The 24400-nt window shown below is 35.3% G+C and overlaps 2 protein-coding genes, 1 long non-coding RNA gene and 1 pseudogene across 4 annotated transcripts in view; 1 reads left to right on the top strand and 3 right to left on the bottom strand.

Annotated features, from left to right (window-relative positions):
- Positions 1-24400, bottom strand: part of LOC125867885 (acetyl-CoA acetyltransferase, cytosolic 1) — a 934067-nt gene that overhangs the window by 329169 nt on the left and 580498 nt on the right. The window lies entirely within an intron of this gene.
- Positions 761-1495, bottom strand: LOC125868474 (B3 domain-containing protein At5g60140-like). The gene is made up of 3 exons (XM_049549111.1): positions 1492-1495; positions 1129-1271; positions 761-1039 (listed from the first exon to the last, which is right to left on the bottom strand). Exons 1-3 carry the CDS (start codon positions 1493-1495, stop codon positions 761-763), a joined length of 426 nt encoding a protein of 141 aa, XP_049405068.1.
- Positions 1516-3015, bottom strand: LOC125868475 (B3 domain-containing protein At5g60142-like; annotated as a pseudogene).
- LOC125867901 (uncharacterized) lies at positions 18439-20232 on the top strand. The gene is made up of 3 exons (XR_007446683.1): positions 18439-19191; positions 19276-19520; positions 20167-20232. It is a non-coding gene; the product is annotated as an uncharacterized LOC125867901 (long non-coding RNA).

Raw genomic sequence — 24400 nt, forward strand, 5'->3', positions numbered from 1 at the left:
GTCTCAAACCTATAAGGAAAAGGTTACCCTAATATTTAATGGACATTATATTTTATTTCCAAATCTATTAGAACAAAGCGTGTTCTAAACTAATAAGGATTCTGAATTTTAGTGGAAAAAATCAAGACATAATTAACAAATGTAATAACAAATATAATTAAAGATTAAACAAAGAAGAAGATGCAAACTTGCTAAGTTAAAATGACCACGCAAGTGTACGCAGTCATAAAAATATTATTGAATTTTTATTCCAGATATCATACCCACAAAGACTTGTCAATCAACTATTTACGAAATTAAACTAATTAATGTGCTGCCACAAGTGCCAAACTTCAGAAACACTTGGCGCACTGCTTGGCACATTGTGCCCCCTATCATGGGCACTACTTGGCGCACTATGTCAGGCATTTTTTTGAGTGAAGTTTATTTCAAAGTCAAGTCCAAGATGATTACTTAAGATATAGATTATATGAACAGAAAAAAAAAAAAACATAACAAATTCAATATTTTGCAACTGAAGTACTGGGCATTCCATGTTTTCAATAGATCAATGTAGACCAAATAATGATTTAACATTTGAATATAAAGAAACAAGACTTTAGTCTTAACACCAATTAATTGTCTTAACTTCTAGATCAATCAATACAAACTAAAATCTTCTTCAATGTTTGGTCAACAATCAACAATACTTATTGTCTTCAAAATTTGTCTGCATATAAACACAGTGAAGGTGATAAAATTCATATCAAATAGCATCATATTATTTCTTGTTGGGATGGGAACCTTCTCCTTCATGGACAACATGAACTTGTAAGTAAAGTCCTTTGATGTGTTTTTCTCTCACAAATTCACAAATACACATATCATTTTTCTTCACAAGGTTCACCTTACATAAACTGTGCCACCCACCAATTAGCCATATTCTACCGTCCTGCCAAATCTTGAGTTTTGCCTCAAATTCTCTGCCAGCAGAGTCACGAATTGTCATGCTTAAAGGGAGTTCAAGTTGGTAATCTCTCACCACATCAGCCGGAACGTACTACAATTCGGAAAAAAAGACTTTGTTAAATTAGAATATTATACGATTGAACTATAAAACAATCACTAAAATAATAGGTTAATAATTACCAGATGATTTCTCCTATCTGGACGTATTTTTGTTACAAAGTAAGGATTTTTTGGCTTAGTTGCACGTCCACTTCTAAATATATCTGTAGCAAATTGGTCGTGGGGATTATTCACCTTACCAACAATCATACATTTGCATTTAGCTGAATCAAAAAAAAGTTAACAGGTCAAATTAACAAACAGATAACATGGATACTAAGAGTTACTCTATATATTTCATTCTACAAGATCGTCTTTTATTGAACGTGGACTTTAAGAAAGAAATCAGACTTTTGACACATATGAAAAGTATTAGAAAATGATATTTAACTTGATTATTCATTGTTATTCAAAAAACTAAAAAAAAAAGTTCCCTTAGCAGACTCATTTTGTCAGAGGACCAAACAACTAAACCTTTTCAAAAATAATTTTAAATGTGTATCCTAAAATATATAATGACACTAACATGAATACAAGATCATATCTAAATATTCATAGATGTCACTTTTGTAGTAACATACTAACAAGAGAGGAATTGAATTGCATATAAAATAAAATAGAAGAGTAGATTTAAAGATCTTTAATTTTTGCTTACCTTTGGAACGTGGTGCTGTTATGTTGAATATGTCAGTCCTTTCTTTCTCTTCCTCCTCTTCTTTGTATTCATAATCATCATCATCTTCTTTTTCTTCTTCCTTATCATCATCCTCTTCTAGAACCTCTTTTGCCTTTTCACATTCCTTTTCTTCATCATCTTTTTCTCTTGCCATGTTATTCCCATCCCTAACATCATAAGAAGAAATATTATTGCTATCTCTAGCCCTAGTATTCACTTTTGGCTCCACACTCTTTTGATGTTCAATATTTATTTCCTCTGCTTCCTGCTCCTTCATAACATGTTTTAAACCCCCGTCTCCTTTCTTTACACATCCATTTCTTCCAAGTAGTTTGAAGTCAAAAATTCTAGTTCCATCATAGTCAAAAATAAAGAAGTCTCCAAGCTCTACGATGTTGTCCTTGATGAATTTTTTCCATCCATATTCAAAATAAACATCTTTTCCTGATTTGGTTACCCCTATAGGCCACATATTTTCAAACCGATCCCTAAGGAAAATGTTTCTTGGTAATATTCCATTTTTATAATCGGTATAACCTGTGGGAAGTTTCTGCGAAGAAAAAAAGTTTGACTTTTGAAAAAATAAATGTAAAAGAACATTAATCTTTAAATCACATTAATCATATCATAAAAACAAAACAAGTTGCAGATAAAAAATATTTCAAATAAACTCAAAGTTTGAGACTTTTGATGTTAGAATTCAAGAATGTTACTATTTTACAAACTATAAAATGAAATATAAGGCATTTTCATAGTTTTACCATAAAATTACTTCATTCAACACTAATAATATTGTTAGTTTGAAATGAAATATGCAATTTCTAACATTAATTGACTAAATTAAACATAATAATGATAAAAAGTAGGGATTTAGCATCTATAGATAACCGTATAAAATTTATTTGCATCACAAAAAGGCATCTATCCACCTTTTACTTTTCCTCCCCTAATTAAAAGCACATATATTCAAAAACTATTAATTGAAAATATTTTAAGAAAAAGAGTCAACAACAATCATAGATTAAATACATGAATATAAGAACACAAAAAGAAGATGAAAGGGAAAGTACAATTAAAAAAATATAAAATAACACAAGGTATCCAAGTTTTACAGATCTAACTCTCAACAAAGCCTTCCCCTCCCCTATATATAACCGCTACTTGCATCTCCAAAAAAAAAGAGAAAATTTAAGAAAAAAAGTTCCATCAAAGAACATGAGAGGGGAGAGTACACTTACCAGTCGCTTTGCACTGATTTCAGGGATGAAAACCTTGAAGAAGCCCTTTTCCATGTTCTTTTTTATTGTTAAGGTTTAGGAGGATAGCATAATTGCAGCGCAACCTCTTAACCCTAAAAGAGAAAATGATTGCAAATAATGAGAAGTTTATCATATATTAATATTAAGCCTGTTAAGTGGGTCGCATCAGGTCAAACCGGCCCATTAAAAAATTACATTGATCTCCGGCCCCAAGCTAGGCTAGATTAGCTATAACTGGGCCGGTACCGTTCGGGCTCAACAATGCAAAACTTATGTATGGTTCAATCCACAACCCTCTAGCCCAATTCTTGGGCCAACTGTGCTAGGTTCCAGTGGGCTTTACGGACCGAGTCACTATATAATTTTTTTTATCAATGTTTATTAATTTGAAAGTTTTATTCAATTATCAATATAGTGTATTGTTAACTATTTAATTTTGAAATAATTATAACTGTTTATAATGATAATATATATATATGTGTGTGTGTACTTACAATGTGTACCAAATACTCCCAGAATATACACACAATATACTATATATCATTTTAGAATATTTATATTATACTATATATACACACAATATATATACAAGATATAAAAGTTACAATATATAAAAGGTACAACTTACTCCTCCTCCTCCTCCTCCTCCTCCTCCTCCCACTCCTCCTCTTCTACTTCTTCTTATTCTTCCTCTTTTTCCTATTCTTGTATATATGAAGGTCTGAAAAATAGGAGAATACTCACCTTTCAAGATTATTAAAAGCTAGAGCACGGGGTTCATCTATCTGAGATGAACTGTTGAATGCTATTGAAAAGTCTGAAGTTGCCCTCGTTGTTTTCTCAAAGACTTATGCTATGTCAAGGTGGTTCTTGGATGAAAAAGTAAAGAATATGGATTGCAAGACTCAATATGGACAAACAGTCATACTGATCTTCTATGATTTGGATCCATCAAAAGTTCAGAACCAAAAGGAAAGCTTGCGAAAGCCTTTGCCAAACACGAATTAAAATATAAGGATGATGTTGATAGTGCTTGTTTCCTTGTGTATACTTAAGAAAATAAAGAAATGCACTCTCTGCAAAATATCCTTCTCTCTGAACTTCTAAGGAAAAAATAAGAATACATAAATAATAAGAAGGACGGGAAGCACTTGATAGCTCGTAGACTTCGTTTTAAGAAGGTCTTAGTTGTGCTTGATGATATCAATCACGGAGACCATTTGGATAACCTAGCAGGGGATCTTGATTTCTTCGGCAAGGGCAGTAGGATTATTGCAACAACAAGTGAAAAACATTTGATAGGGAAGAATGATGTAGTATATGAAGTGACTTTACTAGCTGATCATCAAGCTATTCAATTGTTCAATCTACAAGTGCTTTCAAGGAGGAAGTTGCAGATAAGTCATTTGAGAAGCTAATGTTGGAGGTGGTCAGTCATGCGAATGGAATTCATTTAGCCGTAAAAGTCTGGGGTTCTTTCTTAGATAATAGAGACATAATTGCATGGAAAAATGCTATAGAGAAAATGAAAATGAACTCTAAATAAAAAATCGTTGAAAATTTCAAAATTAGCTATGATGGGCTTGAGACCACACAATGAGATGTATTTCTATATTTAGTATGCTTCTTACAAGGGGAAACAAAATATTACATCATGCAAATTCTTGAAATTTGTTATTCTTGATTAAGTATCACATTGAGCGTCCTAATTGACAAATCTCTTGTGTTCATCTTTGGCGGTACAATTCAAATGCATGACTTAATACAGGATATGGATAAATATATAGTAGAAATGCAAAATGATGATCCGGGTGAATATATAAGACTATGGGATGCTAAAGATTTCAAAGAAGTGATGGTCAACAATATAGTAAATAGACTAAACAATGCAATAATATTCAATTTATGGTTTTCATATACCAAAATTTGTTTATCTTATGCTATTAAGTTAAAAATTAGTCTAGTAGCCGCTTAAAATGTGTCACGGCCCGAGCCTACACCCTGGACGTGGCCGGCACTCGAGAACCATTGATGGTTTCCATGTGAACCGTCATCCCGGCTGACTAATAGTAGAAGACTAACTCAAGCATACAAAGCTTAAAAACTAAATAAAAATCTATGAAACTCAAATACATAGTTTTAAATTAAATGAAAAACTCTGAATAATACTAATATATTCAACTCGCCACAAAATAGGAAACTTAAGATTTTAAAACATTTAATAAAATAAATGAACAGACTTTTGAAACTCTACTGTCTATCTATGAAGCCTCTAAATGACAATGATGGAAGTTGGGAAAGGACCCACAACATCCTGACGAAATTGAAAAGTAAATGAAATCCTCCGGAAGCAAGGAGGCTTACCATAGCTAACTCGAACTCCATGTGGTACCAACGAAGCTCCTGTTGGTGACCCTAAATACATGTATCTGCATCATGAAATGATGCGAGCCAAATGGCTCAGTACGTGGACTGTACGAGCATGTAAGGGGAATTCTAAAGCATAACATAAGCTTGAACTTAATAAAAGGAAACACACTTACCTCCTCTCAACTCAGTCATGCTAAACTTAACTCAAGAGTAAGAAACATAGTTCAACTCAATGATAAGATATTCAGCTCAGTGGAATAAAGCTCAACTCAATAATAAGATACTCGACTCTGGGTACTTGATTAATAATGTTTCAATGACACTTAATCCAGTTCTAAGAGTCAACGATCGTTAGTCAGTATATAACCCAACCAATTGGGTTGGGATCATTCCCACAGGGAGTGGTACATGTTTGAGAATCAAGAGCCAAGCACGAATATGTTCAAGTCAATCATAGCTAAAAACATTTACGAATAAAAGGATAGTCCAAATGAAAGGGTGACATAAGTATCAAATATGGGGTTTTTTTATTGTAATTATCAACTACAATAGTAAATAACACGAATAAACAAGTAATGAGACGGGTTCTTGGGATGTGATCGGATTATGGGCTAAGGTAGACAAATGGGTAATTGTAATTGATAGTAAATAGCTGTAAATCAGTGACTAAGATAAACTTTAGTGGGGACAAATTTTCTCTCGAACAATTTACCCTGAATCTAATTGGTTCCTCTCGAACACCAATAAGTAGCAATTAAGAACAACCTTCTCTTTAGTCCATTCATTCTCTCGAGCTGAATATGTGGAAAAGGGTTTAGGATTCACTCTCTTGAGCTGAACCCATGACAGCCCAAGACCCACAGACCATCAAATCAGTAATCTTGGTTTTAAAACCTCTCTCTCGAACAAGCCAAAAACGTGAAGGTAGAGTTGCATTGCAACTACAACCCTTTAGATTAAGCCACAATTATTGAATGAAATCACTTTTAAAGAGCATTTACACTATCAATTAATAATACCCAGCAGCTAAATCAACCCACAATCACATAATCACACCTCAAGAATTGGGGTTTTAGCTAGACATCATAAAAAGATAGAATTCAAATGATAAGAACAGATGATAACACCCATCGCTTCTCCACCTTTATCTTCTCTCCAAATAACTCAGAATTACAATTGTACTCTTACCCCAACTACTTCCTAATCAACCTACTTACTAGGTTCTTGATCACAGCCTAGTCACTCTAACACATAGAAAATTCCACCAAACACCACTACAACCATCCCAACTAACCATTTTCGTCGCAAATAACTACCCAAAAACCCTCCCCAATTCAATTAGTTATCATCATGCATTCGTAATTAATAATTTAATGAAGTAAAGAGAGTAAGGAACGTGAGTCTAATCTGAAATTTGATGTTCGGAGCAAGGGAATCGAGAGGGTCGGGAGAGTTTTGTAAAGAGAAAGGGGAGAAATGAGGAAACCATTCCTCATTCCCCCTATACTTTTGTCCGATCAACCGCCTCAGTGAGAGATCCTTGCCACAGAGGCTCCGCCTCAGCAGGAGGGTTGCCGCCCTGGCGGGCCAGGCTGTGTAATATTAAATGTGTTCGATCTTCGTGTGTTGCCTTAGGGTTTCTTCTAGTCTTGGGGTATAGTAACTTTCGTGTGTTAATAATTGGAAAAGTCACCTCCATCGTGGTTTCCGTGATGGATCAAGTCAAAAGTTGAAAGTATCCCGAATATAGGGCATGTGATATCCGTGAACTAGTCATTCGGGGACGAACAAGGGGTAAATTGGTATCTATTGTAACGACCCGAACCATCGTTAATTAGGAAAAGAAAATATTCGGGAAAAGTTCTAGGCCACTGTCCCGCCAGGGCAGGCCAGATGCCGCTAGGGTGGCGGCTCCAGGTTGGGGTAAGTTAGCGCCAGAGCGGGATAAGCGAGACAGAATGTAAATAACGTGATTCCTTATTTCCTCCTTCTTTCTAAAATACCTAATTTAGTTGTAAAACACCCCCATAAAATGCCAAAAAGTTGCTCCAAGCTTGGGACAGATAGAGAGAGAGAGTTCTAGTGCAAAAATGTCGATGGATTGCAGATTTTTGGCCAAGACCACTATCGTGAATTCCGAAAATAGGAATTGAAGCCAATTCCTCCGTGCACCTACTTGGCGCCCAAGTAGGCTAGGTTTATGAATTAAGTAGTTGTAAATTTGTGTTCACTGCGTAATATATGTAATCAATGGTAGGATTTATGTGTCGGCCCTCGTGCACCAAATAAAAACGTGATTAAGTCCTAGGAAAAGCCCTATATGATGAACTAGGATTAGGTATGGTGGAATTAATGCTCACAATATATTCGTGGATGAATAATTCGTAGGTGATGGGTGTGATTCTATGTTTGTGTGAATGTATTCTTATTATTGTCCCATTATAATGCATGTCTATGTGTGAATGTTGCGTTTATTGATCTCACAAGTTGTAAATAAGTATGAACGAAGAAATGAAAGCCATTGAATCATGACCCAATTGTATGATTTAAGAAGGAACTTGTGTTTGTGATTGTGGTGTGTTGAATGGGTCTGTTGCCACGTTCTGGCATAACTAACTGGGATCGGTTGCCACATTCGGGCATAACTATGGGATCGATTGCCACATTTCGGCATAACTAACTTGGATCGGTTGCCATGTTTCGGCATAATATTTGGATCGGGTACCACGTTCCGATATGCTAACAGTCTGGGTATGGGTTCCATGAGAGGACCAATGACTTGACATAATTGTATGCCTTGAGGATTGTGAAATTGTACCTTGTTCGTAATGATAATTGATGTTGTATTTACCGGAGTTGTGTTATAGTTTTGAGGACTTATGTGTGATTGTTATTATATGATGAGTAACATGATATGTAACTTGATGTTGGGTGATACGGAATGGGAACACCCAAATCAGGACATGATACAGTAAGTGGGGAGTGAATGTCGCAAGAAGTGTTAATGACCGGGTAAAAGGTGTCAGGTATGGTAATGGCAAGGAGTGGGCATAGTATTCGTGATGTAATTACTTAGGTGGATTTCACTTTGGGAGAAAGGGTTTAAGGTTAGTGGAAAGCTTGACGTGATGTATTATGTGGCCATGTTTGGGAAATGTGAAGGGGTAGTAAGGATGTGACGAAAACAGTTAGTTGGGATGGTTGTAGTGGTGTTTGGGGGAATTTTCTATGTGTTAGAGTGACTAGGTTGTGATCAAGAACCTAGTAAGTAGGATGATTGGGAAGTAGTTAGGGGTAAGAGTATTATTGTAATTCTGAGGTATTTGGAGAGAAGATAAAGGTAGAGAAGCGATGGGTGTTATCGTCGGTTCTTATCAATTGAATTCTTATATTATGCGGTGGGTGTCGGGTTGACCGATGATACCTACCAATACGTGTGTTTTGTACTGATACTACTGTTGTTATGTCTTTTGACATAGTCTGGTTACAAGATCAATGATGTTTCCTTATGTGAAGATGAAGAAATCTCCAGCAACTTCTATTTCCTTCTGCATGATGGGAGCTGTGTCATTTATTATATTGTCCACATTGTACTCTTAGTAGCTCTTGTACTTCTTTAGACTAGATTCTTGGGGGTGTTAATTATTTTACAAGTCTTAACTAGTAATTATTAAAAGAGGTTTCATTTATAAAGATTTATGTTTTTCACTTATATCTGTTTTTCGTTAATTTTCCGCATGTTTAAACTTTTTGTGTTCGAGGGTTGCCCTACTTAGGTATTAGAGTGGGTGCCTGCACAGCTCGGTGGGTTGGGTCGTGACAAAAACTCAAGTTCAGTAGTTCAAAAAGGATGTCTCAAACAGTGCTACACAAGACTCAATCATGAATGCACAAAAAAAAGACTCAACTTACTCATGCAAAGATCAATTGTGCACTTAAAGATTCAAGTTGTGGCTCACCATTATCAAAAAATCTCAAGATCACAATTCTTGCTTCAAATGCAAGTTCAAGTTCAAGTTCAACAAAGGTACTCAAATGACCTCACACAAAGAATGATTTCATATTCACACACAATGGTTTACAATTTAAAGCTTCGGAATCAAATGCAACACTCACACTCACTAAGATGAACACAATGCATGATTTCACCCATAGGTTTGCCCTTATTTTCCAGTAACAATTGTTTCAGCTCACTCAAGATCAAAAAGGTCTTTTCAAGGCTGGTAAAGGGGCTAAGTGCAAAGGTGTGGTAATTTAGGCTCAATGGTTGTAATCCTCATGAGATGTGGTGTGAATAACACTTTCTTTCCTTTTCTTCATCATTCTCATTCGTGCTTACAAGTCACCCCATTATTCATCTTCCATGGACTGTTGGTCACCCCATTTCATTTTGCACTTTCAAAACTTTATTCCACAACTTTTTCGTTCTTTTTCTTTTTCATTCTTTTCTTCTTCTTTTTTATATGGAGGGGCTCCATTTTTATCAAACCATGGGTTAAAGAGCACTTTCTTGCATTTCTTAATTTACCTTCTCTTTTCACCACACCCTCAACTTAGGCTTTTGGCCTAAGTTGGCTATTCACATAAACAACGAATCATGAGGATTATGGGTAATGGATCAATAAAGGTCACAATTTCATCAAGTTTCTTCCAAGAAAAGGTTAAGGCTCAAAGGGTGTTCAAACAGAGTTCACACACTCACAAGGTTGGCCACAAAAGAGGTATAATGTGAAATTGTTTCACACTCTTCAAAGTTGTCTAAGATCATGTCAAGAGATTGCATCACTTAGTTAACCGGACTAATGGGGCAAATTCGAGGTGTCATCATGCATGGTTCACGGTAAGCTCATCACACAAGGCATTGACACCAATGACAAACAAGACTCCACACTTTCGCTAGTGTTCAATGTTGATCACAAGAGACTCAATTTGATACTTGGCTAGTTACAACGAGATGCAAAAAGTTCACATATTGTCTATGCAACTTCATTTGGCCTCATCGTAGCCGCACATTCATTTTTTTTTATTATGAGCACTATTCAAGTCATCGGTATTGATCAAGACCAATACTCAAATTTGCAAGAGAACAACCACATTCAAACACAAACAAGAGGTGGCACAATATTTTTGGAAGGGTCCAAAAATCATTTACAATTAAAAACAAGGAGCCACAAGCTCAATCATCCACAAAAGCAGTATAAAACACAATTTATAGCTCAAAACCCAAATATATACACAAAACCATAGTCACAAAAGGTGGGGCTCACACCCCCCATCTTATAAAAATCATTTGTCCTCAAATGCAAGAAAAATAATATCCAAAAGACTAAATAAAAGTAAGACAAAGAGGGAGGTAAAGAGGGATCCTGTCTAAATAGTAGCTCCATTTGTCTAGGTATCAGTGCCCATAGTCACATCAGAAGTAGTGGGTCCACTCGGAGCTACCACAGGTGTGTCTGACATAGATATCTGCATAGCTGTATCTGCCATGGCCTCCTCAGTCTCTGTGAGGCCTTCATATGAAGCCTCCTCAACAACCTCGAGCCACTCATCATTTGTCTCAGCCTCAGACTCGTGCTCAGCTATATCATCAGTGTGAACATCATCTCCGGTGGTAGCCACAAACATATCTGGCTAAACTGGCACATCTGGGATCTCCACCATCCCGAAAATCATGGACATGTCGGTGGACTTCAGTTGATCCACATCTCTCTTCAGTGCAGTGATGATTGAATTTAGAGCTTTCACCTCTTCGGTGGCCTCTTGATCACGCTCATACTCCGCTATCCTCACAGCAAGGGTATCAATGGTAGCACTTAGTGGTTCCACAACATCAGTAAGGTTAGTCTGAATCATTCTCGAAATGGAGGCCTTGAGCCTGTCGGCACGACGATCAGCTGAATGGGCTAGCTGCCCCATCCATAGCAATGCGGCCTGAGTGAGCAGGGGTCGGGAGACAGTAGCAGCAGGTCTAGGGGGCAGTGTAGCAGCAGAAGAAATTGGAGTGTTAGAAGGAACAACAATAGAGGTACATGAAGGCTCAGAGGCCGGAGTGGGCAAAGATGCCTCTGCAGGTAGTGAATTTGTATCCACAACCGGGGAAGAGTCCACCAGGGCAACCTTCTTCTTCTCTGCCTAATATTATAAATATTCTTCCTCAATCCTCTAGATATTAGTAGATGATGTGGGAATCACTTCCACATCCTTCTTCGCGTAAATAACTCACTAAGCTAGACTTTAGTGGGGATAAATTTTCTCTCAAACAATTTACCCCGAATCAAATTGGTTTCTCTCAAACACCAATAAGCAGAAATTAAGAACGGCCTTCACTTTAGTGTATTCACTTTCTCGAGATGAATGTGTGGAAAGGGTTTTAGGATTCACTCTCTTGAGATGAACCCATGACAACCCAATACCCACAGACCATCAAATCAGTAATCTTGGTTTTAAAACCTTTCTCTCGAGCAAGCCAAAAACACGAAGGTAGAGTTTCATTTGCAACTACAAATCTTTAGACTAAGCCATAATTACTTAGTGGAATCACTTTTAAAGAGCATTTACACTATCAATTAACAATACCCAATAATCACACCCCAAGAATTGAGGTTTTAGCTAGACATCATAAAAAGATAGAAATTCTTACCTAATTGTATTTTCATCAACTAGGTAAGATTAATTTCGTCTTTACAAAGGTCTAAGATGAAGAATCTTCAACACCTACTTTCAATTTCACAAAAATTGAAATCTTCAAATCTTCAAAGCTAAGGAAAATATTGTCTCCAAACTCAGAGTTCTAACTAAAAATTACTCTAATTAAAGGTCAGAATAAAATCTCTATAAAAATTCGATGCTAAACTAAAAATTCAAAAATGTATTTATAGTCGCCAAAAATGAGCTGCGAAAGACCATTCAACACAATAGGTCAGGATCACCGATCCACTCGGCGATCTGCCCTTTTGGTCAGTTTCATCGCCTTTTTGCTTTGGCCTTCAGCAACTTCAAGTTATGTAACTTTGGGCGATATGGCACTGCATCGCGGAACAGTTCGGCAACGCGCCGACTGCTTCTTTCTATCGATGACTTGATTTTCTCCTTCAGGGCTTAGCACACTGGAACATTAGGCGAGACCATGGCAGTTCGGTGACTCACCCAATGGTTTAGGTGATCCTCAGGCCTTCCTTTCTTTGTTCTTTCAGCTGTCTTATTCCTTTTTGCTCATTAGTGTCCATGCTTTGTTCCTCAATCCAAATACCAGAAAATCAAGGATTTACATCAGTTATTGGCACAAAATATGCATCTGAGGACACTAAATTTATTAAAATAAAGCCCTAAATGAGTCCAAAATATGGACTCATCAGTACTCAACTCTGGATACTTAACTCAATATAAAGCAACAGTACACATGCAATATATGGATAGCTTTTAAATGAGTAGAAAGCAACTCAGTGTAATGAAGAATACAATAAAACCTCAATTTATATATTATAAAATACAATATAACTCTGTGGGAGTTTCTCTAATCTATAACCATCACTATTAGCTATGTGATGATATAACGTCTCGCCCACGCTGTCAGAACTATCCTATAAATTGCCGGGATATAGAACGCCTCAACTAAGTTGATCCACTAGGCTATGCTAAAACACATTAAGGAATCATCTAAAAAGTATGACCCTTTCTACCCACATTGGCTATATGGTTTATGAAGACTTGAGTTATCTGAACTCATCCCCATATCGGTGCTCAATACTACTCCAAAAAATATACTCAGCTCATAAGTTTAGAAAGATAACTCTTTCTATGGTTTGAGATTATTACACAAAATCTTTCCCTTAAAAGAGATGTTGCTCAAACTTCTTAAAACTCTTTTTGAAATCTCAGTTTCCTTCTCTTTTAAATGTGAAAACATTTACTATTGTAAATACTGAGTTTCCAAATATCATTTTAAGGTAAATGAACTCGACTCTACTTTCTCAACTCAAGTGCTCAACTCTTAAAACAAGTTTATAAAAATTGTAAAAAGACTTCTCAAAATAGGGTTCATGACGAATGATGGGCGTGAACGACTCAATTCAAGGTTTTCAATAACCATACAAAGAACTCAATACTCAGAACTCAACAACTTTGATGATCATACTCATTTAAAGAATTCTCAATTCATAAGGTTCATGTCGAATTATGAGCATGATCAACTCAACTCAAGGATTCAATGATACTCCTCATCTCAAGATTTCTGGACTCATATGATTCATGTGAAATTATAGGCAAGACTACTCAACTTAAGGACTTCAGGGGTAACATGTAATAGTCCCATGATTAGGAATATAATCTCAAAAATATTAGGAACTCGATAATCAAGACATAGAAATGGAAGTCACTACTCCTCTCAATGATGCTCAATTTATGGAGTTCATGCGGAATTTATGGGCATGGACTACTTGACTCGACGGTCTAAAGAACATTATGGAACTCATGTATACGACTCTTCTCATTAACATTATGGAACTCATGTATATGACTCATCTCATTCTCATACTTACTTTCTCAAAACATAGTAAAAATTGATAGTTGATCTCAAAGGATTCACAATTGAACTGAAAAGCTTTCTTGAAATCTACTTTTAACTCTCTCTTGAATATGTATTATGAATTCAAGAGTTATGGTTCATGATATGAAGGATACCGTGATGACAAAGTAGAATCATGAGTACATTCTCCTCATTCTCATACTCACTTGCTCGAGTTCTTGAAACAGGTTACTAGAAGTTGTAGAAGACTCCATAGAAGGACTCAAAGGGATTTTTCTTAGACTGTCTGAAAGATTTCTCAAAACATAACTCTTAAATCTACCTTAAATTTGAATTATGAATTCAAGGTTATGATCATGTTATGAATGTTTTCTTGGTGTTTAGAAGTAGTTTAAAGTAGTTAGAATCAAAAAGGAGTGAAGGTACACTTCAAAAGAAGTCAAACGGAGCAACCGATTGCAAAATTGACGGGGCAGGCGACCCTAGCACACAGAGTGGTGCGGGATTCCAGCACCTAAACTTCAGAGCATAATTAGGGGTTATCTGGCTGGTGCGACACACCACACCCTAACCCAGAAAACCCAACGAATTTCCTTGCCCGTTTTCTCACCCTAACCGGCCTAGAACCAAACGGTTTCTTCCCTATTCACTTGGATTTGATTACTTAACATAAGTACACTCTAATCTACTCAATACAACCCTCAAAACACTGACTTTCATCTCAAGAAATCATCAAAACCCCAACACAGCCAAATTTAGGATGAACTTCAAGAACTCTAATCTTTAAACTTCAAGAATGAAATTGCACTGAAAATAACATGATTGGTGTGTGAGTGAACAAACCCAACTCTATGAAAGCTTGCATACCTCTTAGGGATCAAACCCATGGTGAAAATCCGCAATAAAACCCAAGAACCTCGACGAACGCTTCGATCCTCTTTTCTCTTCTTTTCTTTTCTTAAACTTTCAACTAAAACCCTAGACGTATATTGGAATTATAAGAGTAGACCTAATAATATTAGACCCTTAAAACCTTACTAAAAATGAATTAAATCTGATTTGGTAAGGAAAAGACCAAAATACCCCTCACTATTTTTGGGTAACTTTCCTTAACTGGACAGCTCAACTTCAAAAGGGCATATCTCACTCATCCGACCTCGAAACTTAGCAAACTCGGTGGTGTTGAAAATATAAATAAAAAATATTTCATTAGATATCTTGTTGCCCACCTAAATCATCCTGTAGTGAGAGTTATGGTCGCATGAAGTTGACCCAAAACTCATAACTTAAGCATAACTTGCAAAATTTCAGATTTTGCTATTTCCAATTTAGTTCTTTTTTGGAACTCAAGGTGCTACATCTAGTGACCTTAACACTTAAGAAATTTTAAATTCCTCAGAAAAAATCCTACACACAACGAACGATGGTTCGAGTCTTAGCTTGAAAATTTTTCGGGGTGTTACATTATCTCCCTTGGGATCATTTGTCCTCGAATGACAGATGGACTTGGTATGGAATGGGGTTACTCTTACTAAGGTCTGAGTTTAATGGTACACTCTCACAATATTCAAGCTTAACCCAAATCCTTTAGTTCGGGTTCTATACCTCTCTATAGGGGATCTCATCCTAAGCCTATTACTCCTTACCACCACATTCAAGCTTAGTACTTTAACAACTTCATTACTAACAGGACCTTTGAAAAGATATCTCTCATACTCTCTGGAACTCATTACTATCCTATTCTCAAACACATTACTTGATTTCTCATCTTGTCATCTCCCCCTTAGGTCTAAAGCTGACACTTGAAGCTTTGGACCTATTTCATTATCTCTAACTGGTTTACATCCTCTTAATGCTCTTTTTACTCTTGTGATTTAGCCATACTTCACTTCCCTTATCTAAAGGTTAGGATCTCTTACTTGTACCACGCATCTTTCATTGCAGCTAACATCTCAATTCCTCACAGCTAACATCTCAATTCCTCACCTACTCTATGTCAAGACTAACATCATCACCCTCATGTTTCCGTCCTTTCGATCATAACACTCATCTCAAATTCAAGCTTAATGTGCATTGCTAAATCCGAATATCAATATGATTGCTCGCCTACTATGCTATACCTCATTACTTGATCAGTTCTATAAACTTCTGAACATCATGACCCTCTCAAACATATCATAAGCCTAGCTTAGATCTATCACTTTACGGATACTTTTTCTCTTCTAATCAACACTTACACGTGGTCATTACCTGGACAATGACACTTCATCGCAAACTCCTTTCTAGCTAAACATACTCTACCTCCTATGATGGAATATTCACAACTCATCACTTCCTAGTCTACCCATAAGGGAAAACTCTTTATTAATAACTTACTAGGTGCATGACTATAGTAACATAGCTTTTCAAAACAGTATCTCCCTTTCTTAGATCACTAAACCTCTGCATACTTTCCTATAACTCTGGGCTCTTTCACTACTGCTGCTCATGATCTCGTCATTCACACTATATTTTAGGGTGAAAATACTACCCAAGCTCTAAACATACTTTCTCATAAGGATCTCAGCTGAAACAAGACTTAGAGAAGAGAGTACAACTCGATATTAGCTCAACGCATGATTCAAATGAATATGGGTGCATTCCTCTGAAACTGAACACTCACTACAACATTTTAGGCCTAGGGCCATACTAATTCTAAACAACGCTTTTAAATTGTTGCCTAAAATACTTTTGGGGACAATTTTAAAGCGTAGCCCAAGTTTTTAACTTTTAGCTGCGATAATATTGGCTACACTTGTAAAGTGTACTCTTTAATGGTATAAGCTACACTTTATAAGTGTTGTTAAAGTATGATATTATTGGCAACCACTATTTACATATATGGCCACACTTTTAAAGTGACCTATTTTATAATTGTAAAAGCAACACATTACAAATGTGGCTTTAAAGTTTTCACAAAAATATTATATTCCTTTCAACATTTTTAACTCTCCCTCCCATTTTTTTTGAGCAAAACAAATATTTCATAAAACATTAAAAATTTCTTTTCCCCCAAATTAGAACTGAAGAACTAATCGAGCTGAAGAGCTTTTCTCTCGGTAAAACTTTCTCACAGAACAAGAAAAAATCCTAAAGAACAAGCAAAAATCACTGAATGTTTATCAGGTAATTCTTTTTTTTTCCCAAATCAGAAAAACTTTCCGTCAATTTGAAGAACACGATTTTCTCTCCAAGCTAAGTCTGAAGAACACGATTTTTGTCAAACATTCTCACAGATTTCACGATTTCACAATTTCACGTTGAAGAGCTGAAGAGCTACTCACTGAAGACCACGATTTCACGATTTTGTGTTGAAGAGAAGAAGGTTATGCCTCACAGATGAGCACGCCTCACTAAAATGCTTCACTTGAGAAGATGGTGTCTTAAAGCTTCGTCACATTGAAAGGATTTTGTTGGAATAGGGTTTATCGGGTAAAAAATTCTATCTCTGAAAGTCTAAATTTTAGCTTTAGGGTTTTGATATTCTTGTGTCTGCAAAAACGATTTTTGTTGATTTTTGGGAGTCTAGCTCGTAGTTGTATTACCCACATCAGTTACTAATCACTAAATAAGTATAAATCAGCAAGGAAAGCATACAGGTCTGGGTGTTTGTGGGAAGTTGATAATACTTGTTTGCATTTTTTGGAGCATATGGTTGAAAGAAATATAAGGTTTTTTGATGGGGTCTCAACTCCCATAGATTCTTTAAAGGCCAAATGTAATGCTAGAAATGAATGGCTAAGCATTCTTCTGGAAACTGATTACAAGTGTTAGAGAATTGTGGACTTGTACGTGAGAAACTGACGAAGAAATTTTCAAGTTGAAACCATTGTGTAGAACTACATATAGAGGTACAATTGGTCCTAGTTGCAAGGATCAGGGAGGATGTTTGATTCTTTTCAACTTTTTCCTCCTGAAATTAGTCAAACCTAATTTTTCTAAAACGTAGCTTCCTTTGGCCAACCTGGGCAGCTGCTGGTAGGTGTAAAATTGTTGTAGAATGTCGGAGTTATGACTCCATTTAGATAGGAAGTCAGCTGTACAGTTTGCCTCTCTCTATATATGTGATTGCACTTGAAGATTTCCAGCTGATTTGTGAGCCTTTAAAGGTCCTGAATACACTGTTGGAGTGCCATGGAGGGTGGCTGCTGTGATTTAGACAATGTATAAGCAGTTGAGAATCAACTTCCAACTGAATTTTCCTATACCCATATTTTATGCACCAGTCCACCCCATGAATTGCAACTCGAATCTCCGCCTAGTTATTAGTTCCTAAGCCGAGAGGAATAGAGAATGCATAGTTAATGTAAAAAATCTGGTTGCTTTACTTCTACTGTGATTTCTACTTCTTTAACTTTATAAACTCTGACTACACTTACTGATTCGTCCTTTGTTCGATTTTTGTGGATTACATCCCGCTGATTGTGAAGTTGTTGTTGCGCTGCATTTTTTCCCCTTTTGTTTGATATGTGGGCTCTGTGTGGAGTTTATTTTGTCGGCCTACACTTGATTGCTCAATTTTATTTTGTTGGCATACACATAATTGTGCAAATTTTGTTTTTGTTCTTGCTGTTAGCAAACTTAACAAAGTTTTAGCTGTTTTGCGAGCAGGAGTCAAGGTTTTTCTATGTAGTAGTTATGCGTATTGGATGGAGTTGATATAGTGAAGAAAGTTGAATTCACACTTCACTCAACCCATTTTCCCCTCCATAAGAACACACCAGGAACTACATACCAAAATTTAATTTAATGAATATCATTCGCCCTATTCCTATCAAATACTATCTCTTTTGGTGAATGCGATACACATCCGTTGACATTGAATTGGATGAATATCACCACCCTTATCACTATCAAATACTATCTGTTTTGGCGAATGCGATACACAACCGTGGACATTGAGTTGGTTTCACTATAAAAATGAATACCTTGTGTAGTGACAATTGTTGTTCTTTACCAATTTAAAATAGATGTACACATTGAACCTGCAAGGCTAATGAGTTGTAAAGAAAATAATGATGACTCCCTCTCAACAATAAGGTCTGCTGAGATGAAACTTAGACGACGTGAAATGGATAGACTGGTTTCTGCAGAAAAAAGAGAGGCACAATTATTACAACGTCAAACAAATAGTCACGAGCTAAAAAGAAATGCTATATCTGCAACAATAGCTTTTCATGTGCAAGATCATCCTGCTGCAAGTGTACAAAGTTGCTGCTCCACCTCTCAGAATCCTCATCAAATGGACTTTTCTACTATTCCCGCAGCAAAAGGTGATGTCAATAAACTTTTCTTGTTAACTTGGAATTTATACATGTGGTGATGATGGAATGACAATAGATGTTTTATATTTGCAGGGTATTTTTGAGGAAAAATGTAATGAAGATGTACATATTCGGTTTGGAATTAAGCTGTAAGATAGTCATGTTATGATTTATTGAGTTCATTACTTAATTGATGTAAGCTGATACACCGCTGCTAACAAGAGATAGAAGACACACAGAGATACATATTAATTAGGCATCATCACCTCCGTTGACTCCTCCAAGTCAGAGTAAAATTCTTGAATCGTCAATTCTGAAAAGCTTTGTTGGAATTCAGGGTTTGATTCTTTAGCATCATCACTCTCTCTTTGATCTGCTTTTACTAAATTATTTTCGAATTTGTCGTTTACTTTTTAAATTTTGTTTCTATTATGTGAAATAGCTATGAAAATTGTTTAATTAGCATACACCAACTTTAAAAGTACTAAAATTTGTGTTTAGATAATGTTATGCAATTTCATAGTTTGTTGTCCAATTTGAGAAATGAATTTTGATTCACACTTGCACTACGTAAGGTGCATGCATTATGAAATATTTAGGTAATTCAGTAGTTCAATCAGTGAAGATGATTTCAAGCATAATGTTACTGTAATTAATTAGTTGTACCTCTCTAATTACTTGTAGCTCAATTTAATACTACCCAATTTAAGGTTTCCAGTAAGAAACTTGAATTGAACTTTAAATTCTGCTTCTTTTGGTATTTCTGTCATTGAACTCAATTTCAGGTTCATCTTTTCATCTGCTTTAGTTTTGAGGAGTCGGTTGGTTGAAATTGTTAAAGATACATCATTTTGCCATAACATAGTTAACTAATCATGCTTCCTATAATTCTTGATCTTGATAAGTTGATTAACTATTTTCTCGGTAAACTTTAACTACAGACAATTACCTCACTTTGCTCAAGCTAATCAGGCTTCATTCCAGGAATACAAGAACATGTTGCATTAACATAATTACAATGCAAAGCTGCTCCAGAGTATATGGCCACAAGTAATATACAATTGCAATTCACACCTAATTATTATTATGCTTCGCAAAAAAGTTGTCTACCTTTAATCGTTTTTGTTTCTCTTCATTTTAATCAATTCAAAATTATTAGTCTCATTTATTTTCTTCTCTTATATATACTTGCAGATCTAACGTGTGTATTCCCTTCAAATCCATGTTTTCATCTTGGATTTGAAAAACAACAAACTCATCAAAGACCCCTTCACCATTTTCTCTATTTCTTTCCGTCTCCTTTATTCTTCTTCAGTTATAGCTGATCTTTCTTGCTGAAACCTTTGCTTGAGCAGTAGAAAATTTTTGAAAAATTGGAAGCTTCCTCAGCTGTTTAGCTTCAACTTTGCTCAGGTTAGTACTTTTTCTCTTCCTTGCATTAATTTTCAAAGCAGATAGCCATTCTTTTTCTTCCTTTTTCCCTCTACTAATAGAGTAGTAATACATATGGGTCCCCTTTAAAACACATTATTTGTTACTACATTTCACAGACAAAAAAAGTTGTGTTTAGAGTGAAAAAAATATCGAATATTGAAATATCATGTTATTTTTACATAAATAATACTATAAATCATAATAATTAACAACTTAAATACTAAAAAGTTATATGAAAAATTTGATTGACTCTCGAAATTCTATTGATACCACATAAAATGAGTTAGACGATAAATATATACTGTTTGAAAATGACGTAAAAAGTATTATAAATTACAGTAGTTAACAATTTTTTTTTAAAAAAAAATACATAAAAAAAATCCGACTGACTCTAAAAAAATCTAGCAATGCCGCATAAATTGAGACATAAAAAGTAACATATATATTATTTGAATGCTACATTAAAAAAGTATTATAAATTACAATAATTTACAACTTAATATATGTAAAAAACATACTTTTAAAAAAAGTGGTTAATTTTAAAATTATATATATGCCACATAAATTGAAACAAAGAAAGTACAATAAATTATTTTTAAAATTACGTAAAAACGTACTAACAACTTAATTTTAAAATTATGTAAAAAAGTACTAACAACTTAAAATATTTTTAAAATCATACAAAAATTTAGTCTCATTTTGTTTGATTTGATATAAAATCATACTCCATTTTTTATTGATAATCGCTTCCTTGTCATTATCAAGCATCTTATTGTTACATGATTGTTGTGTTAATCAGATTTTAGTCTCATTTTGTTTGATTCGATATCAGTTTCATAACTCTTAAAAGCTGAAATGTTGCATCTTTGTCCAGTAAACTCCATTGTTTGACAACTTTTTTTCCCTTTCTAGTTTTCTATTTCATCTAAGATTTCTTCATGTCTTTTGGTTTCATATTGTAGTATTTTGACTCTAGTATAATTATAGTCTCTTTAGTATTAGTATTAATGTGTTGTGGCGTGGAGCTTCTGGATCTATCTCTTATATAGTTATCATTTTGATTAAGTTATCCGAACATAATTGTCACTTGATTTCTTTGTTCATCATGATTGAATGGGTTCGTGTTGTCGCTGCCTTAGAATTGGATTTTGTTTTTTGTGGTTCAGCTACTATTTATTCCTATCCTCTCTCTTTATTTGAAGTTGTGAAAAAATGCTAAAAAAATCCCTCTCTCATTCATGTCTAAAATTTCTGCAAAACAGTGGCATACTTTGTTAATTTTGTTTACTGCTTTGCTCATGTTCAAAATGCTCTGTTTCATTCCATTAATATGTGTCTACTACTACCCTTTTCTTAGTGGTATGAGACATTGATTCTGCATTTTGTCATTGTTTGTGGACTGCTATGTGTTAGGAAGGAAATTTGTTTCTGAAGGTGGTGGTTTACTTCATTTTAAACTAGTTTTCACCTAACTCCTTACTTCTTGAATTTAGTTCTTTTTACCCTCATATATGATATTCCATATTGCATTTTAGACTTAATAATATCAACTCCAACAGTCTACTCCATTTTTTATTGATAATCGCTTCCTTGTCATTATCTTTGTCTAAGTAATTATGTCCCAAATCCATCTGATTAATTCACTCCCTCAACACCTGATTGAAGACATACGAGTCTACCGGAGCATCTTCAGCTAGCTGTAATAGGAAAGTAAAGAAAACGGTTCTTGTTGCGTCTCTTCCCCCATAATACCTCTTCTCTATAGGTTGTCGTGGGCTTAAAAGACATGTTTTTGCAATCAACCATCGTCAGCTTGTTAACATAGACACCTGCAACTGATTTGGTCCTTTTTTCAATGTCGATTAGGGCTGGCTGTTTTATTGATTCACACCTCAGTATTTGAACTGTATTTTAGTTTGAAAAGTGATAAACAAGATTTGTTATATGGATGGGTAATGAGACGTGATGATTCTCAACTCACTTCATTATGTAGCTTATAATTCACTATATATATATATACGTGGTTTATGCAAGTTTATCCATCAATTCTCAGTGTTAGTTGTTGACTCCATCACTTTTGTCACTTAAATGTATGGCCTCACATTTTCAACCTTACCATTTGTTAGCTCTGTTGCCTTTGAAATGTACCTTGGCTACAACTTATGGGGCCTCTAAGAGTATCTTGGGATTTTTCTCCTGCTGCCCTGTTCTTTGGCCTGAAGTGAACTACAAAATTCTGAAAGTTTTTTTGCCGTTAAATTTTGATTTGTAAACTGTAATCTGCAATCTGCAATTTGGAACCTGCAATCTTGAACTGTAATCTGCAATCTGGAACTGTAATCTGTAATATGCAATAATCTGGAATCTGTAATCTGCAATTTGCAACCTACAATCTTGAACTGCAATCTGCAATCTGAAATCTGGAACTCAAAAAATCTGCAGTCTGCATTCTGCAATTTGGAACTTCTTGCCTCTTCTATAATGTACTGTTGCAATCTGATTTGTTGTACTTTTACATGTGTAGGGAAGTGGAGGTGATCAAATTTGAAGGGTCGCCACAAGTCAATTTGATCTCAATAGTTTTTGAACTATTGTAAAAGTTTGAATACATTATGTTTGATTTTGTGAAATATATTCATTGCTAGAATGTATTGAACTATTGTAAGAGTACTTTTTGAACTATTGTGTACACATATTTAGAATATTGCTTTATAAGTATGTGTATGTACACAAGACATACTATCTTCTTGAAGTTTATTGCAAATCTATATATTTGAATTACTGATTAAGCCAATTTAATGCTTGAGATTATTTATTGCAAAACAATATTGGTGTTTTTTAATTAGAAATTGTGGCATATAAATATTTTATAGCCAAAATAATATTATCACACTTAAAAGTATAGCCATAGGACTGTAAATTGTGGTATGCACATGGGCAAGGACTACACTTCAAAGTGTTGCCATACATTAGATAGAAAAGGCAACACTTTAAAATCGTGGGCAATAAGGAAGCAAAGGCCACACTTGAAAGTGTAGTTGTGTGAGATAGAAATGTTGCTATATGAGGTACTGGAAAGCGTGGCCTTTTTGCCTTTTAGGCTACGCTTTTAAGTGTAGCTGATAAGGCAACACTTGAAAAGTGTCGCCTAAACTCTAAGGTTATGCTTCTTTCGGCCACCCCTGGAAAAGTGTGGCTTAAAGTTAAAAAGTGTGGCCTTTTATCAAATGCCACACTTTTTCATAGTTTAGGCCACACTTTTCTAGGGTGGTTGTAGACATAAAATGTTGTAGTGACTTACTCAGTCATGGGCTTCTCTCAAGCTCCCCTGGAGTCTCATGACTTCCTCAAGATTTTTCTAAGAGTAACTTATCAATAAAGGATTGACTTTCATTTTCAACCACCTCTAGTATTATGGGTAGTCGAATAGATCTAAGATATGCACGAGTATAAATAAATGTCTATGACATAGCTCTATTGCACGACTAAAAGTATGAAAGAAGGGAAACTTTTTCTTAAATGTCTGTAGTCCCTCATTTATAGAAGTGGGGCCCTCACAACCATAAATAAGATCCTACTTGACACAACTTCGTTGACACCCTACAAAACTTGAACTCTGTGCTGTGATACCAAGTTTCTCACGACCCGAGCCTACACCCTGGATGTGGCCGGCACTCGAGAACCACTATTGGTCCCCAAGTGAATCCTCATCCTGACTGACTACAAGCAGAAGACTAACTCAAGCATGTAAAATTTTAAAAATGAATAAAAATTCATGAAACTC

This window comes from Solanum stenotomum, chromosome 6 (assembly GCF_019186545.1).
Source record: "Solanum stenotomum isolate F172 chromosome 6, ASM1918654v1, whole genome shotgun sequence".
Classification (NCBI taxonomy): domain Eukaryota; kingdom Viridiplantae; phylum Streptophyta; class Magnoliopsida; order Solanales; family Solanaceae; genus Solanum; species Solanum stenotomum.

What these genes read in the sequence shown, in the direction of transcription:
- LOC125868474 (XM_049549111.1), bottom strand. An exon ending in CAGATAGGAGAAATCATCTG is followed by an intron (nt 1,040 to 1,128) that starts GTAATTATTAAC and finishes TCCGAATTGTAG; the next exon opens with TACGTTCCGGCTGATGTGGT.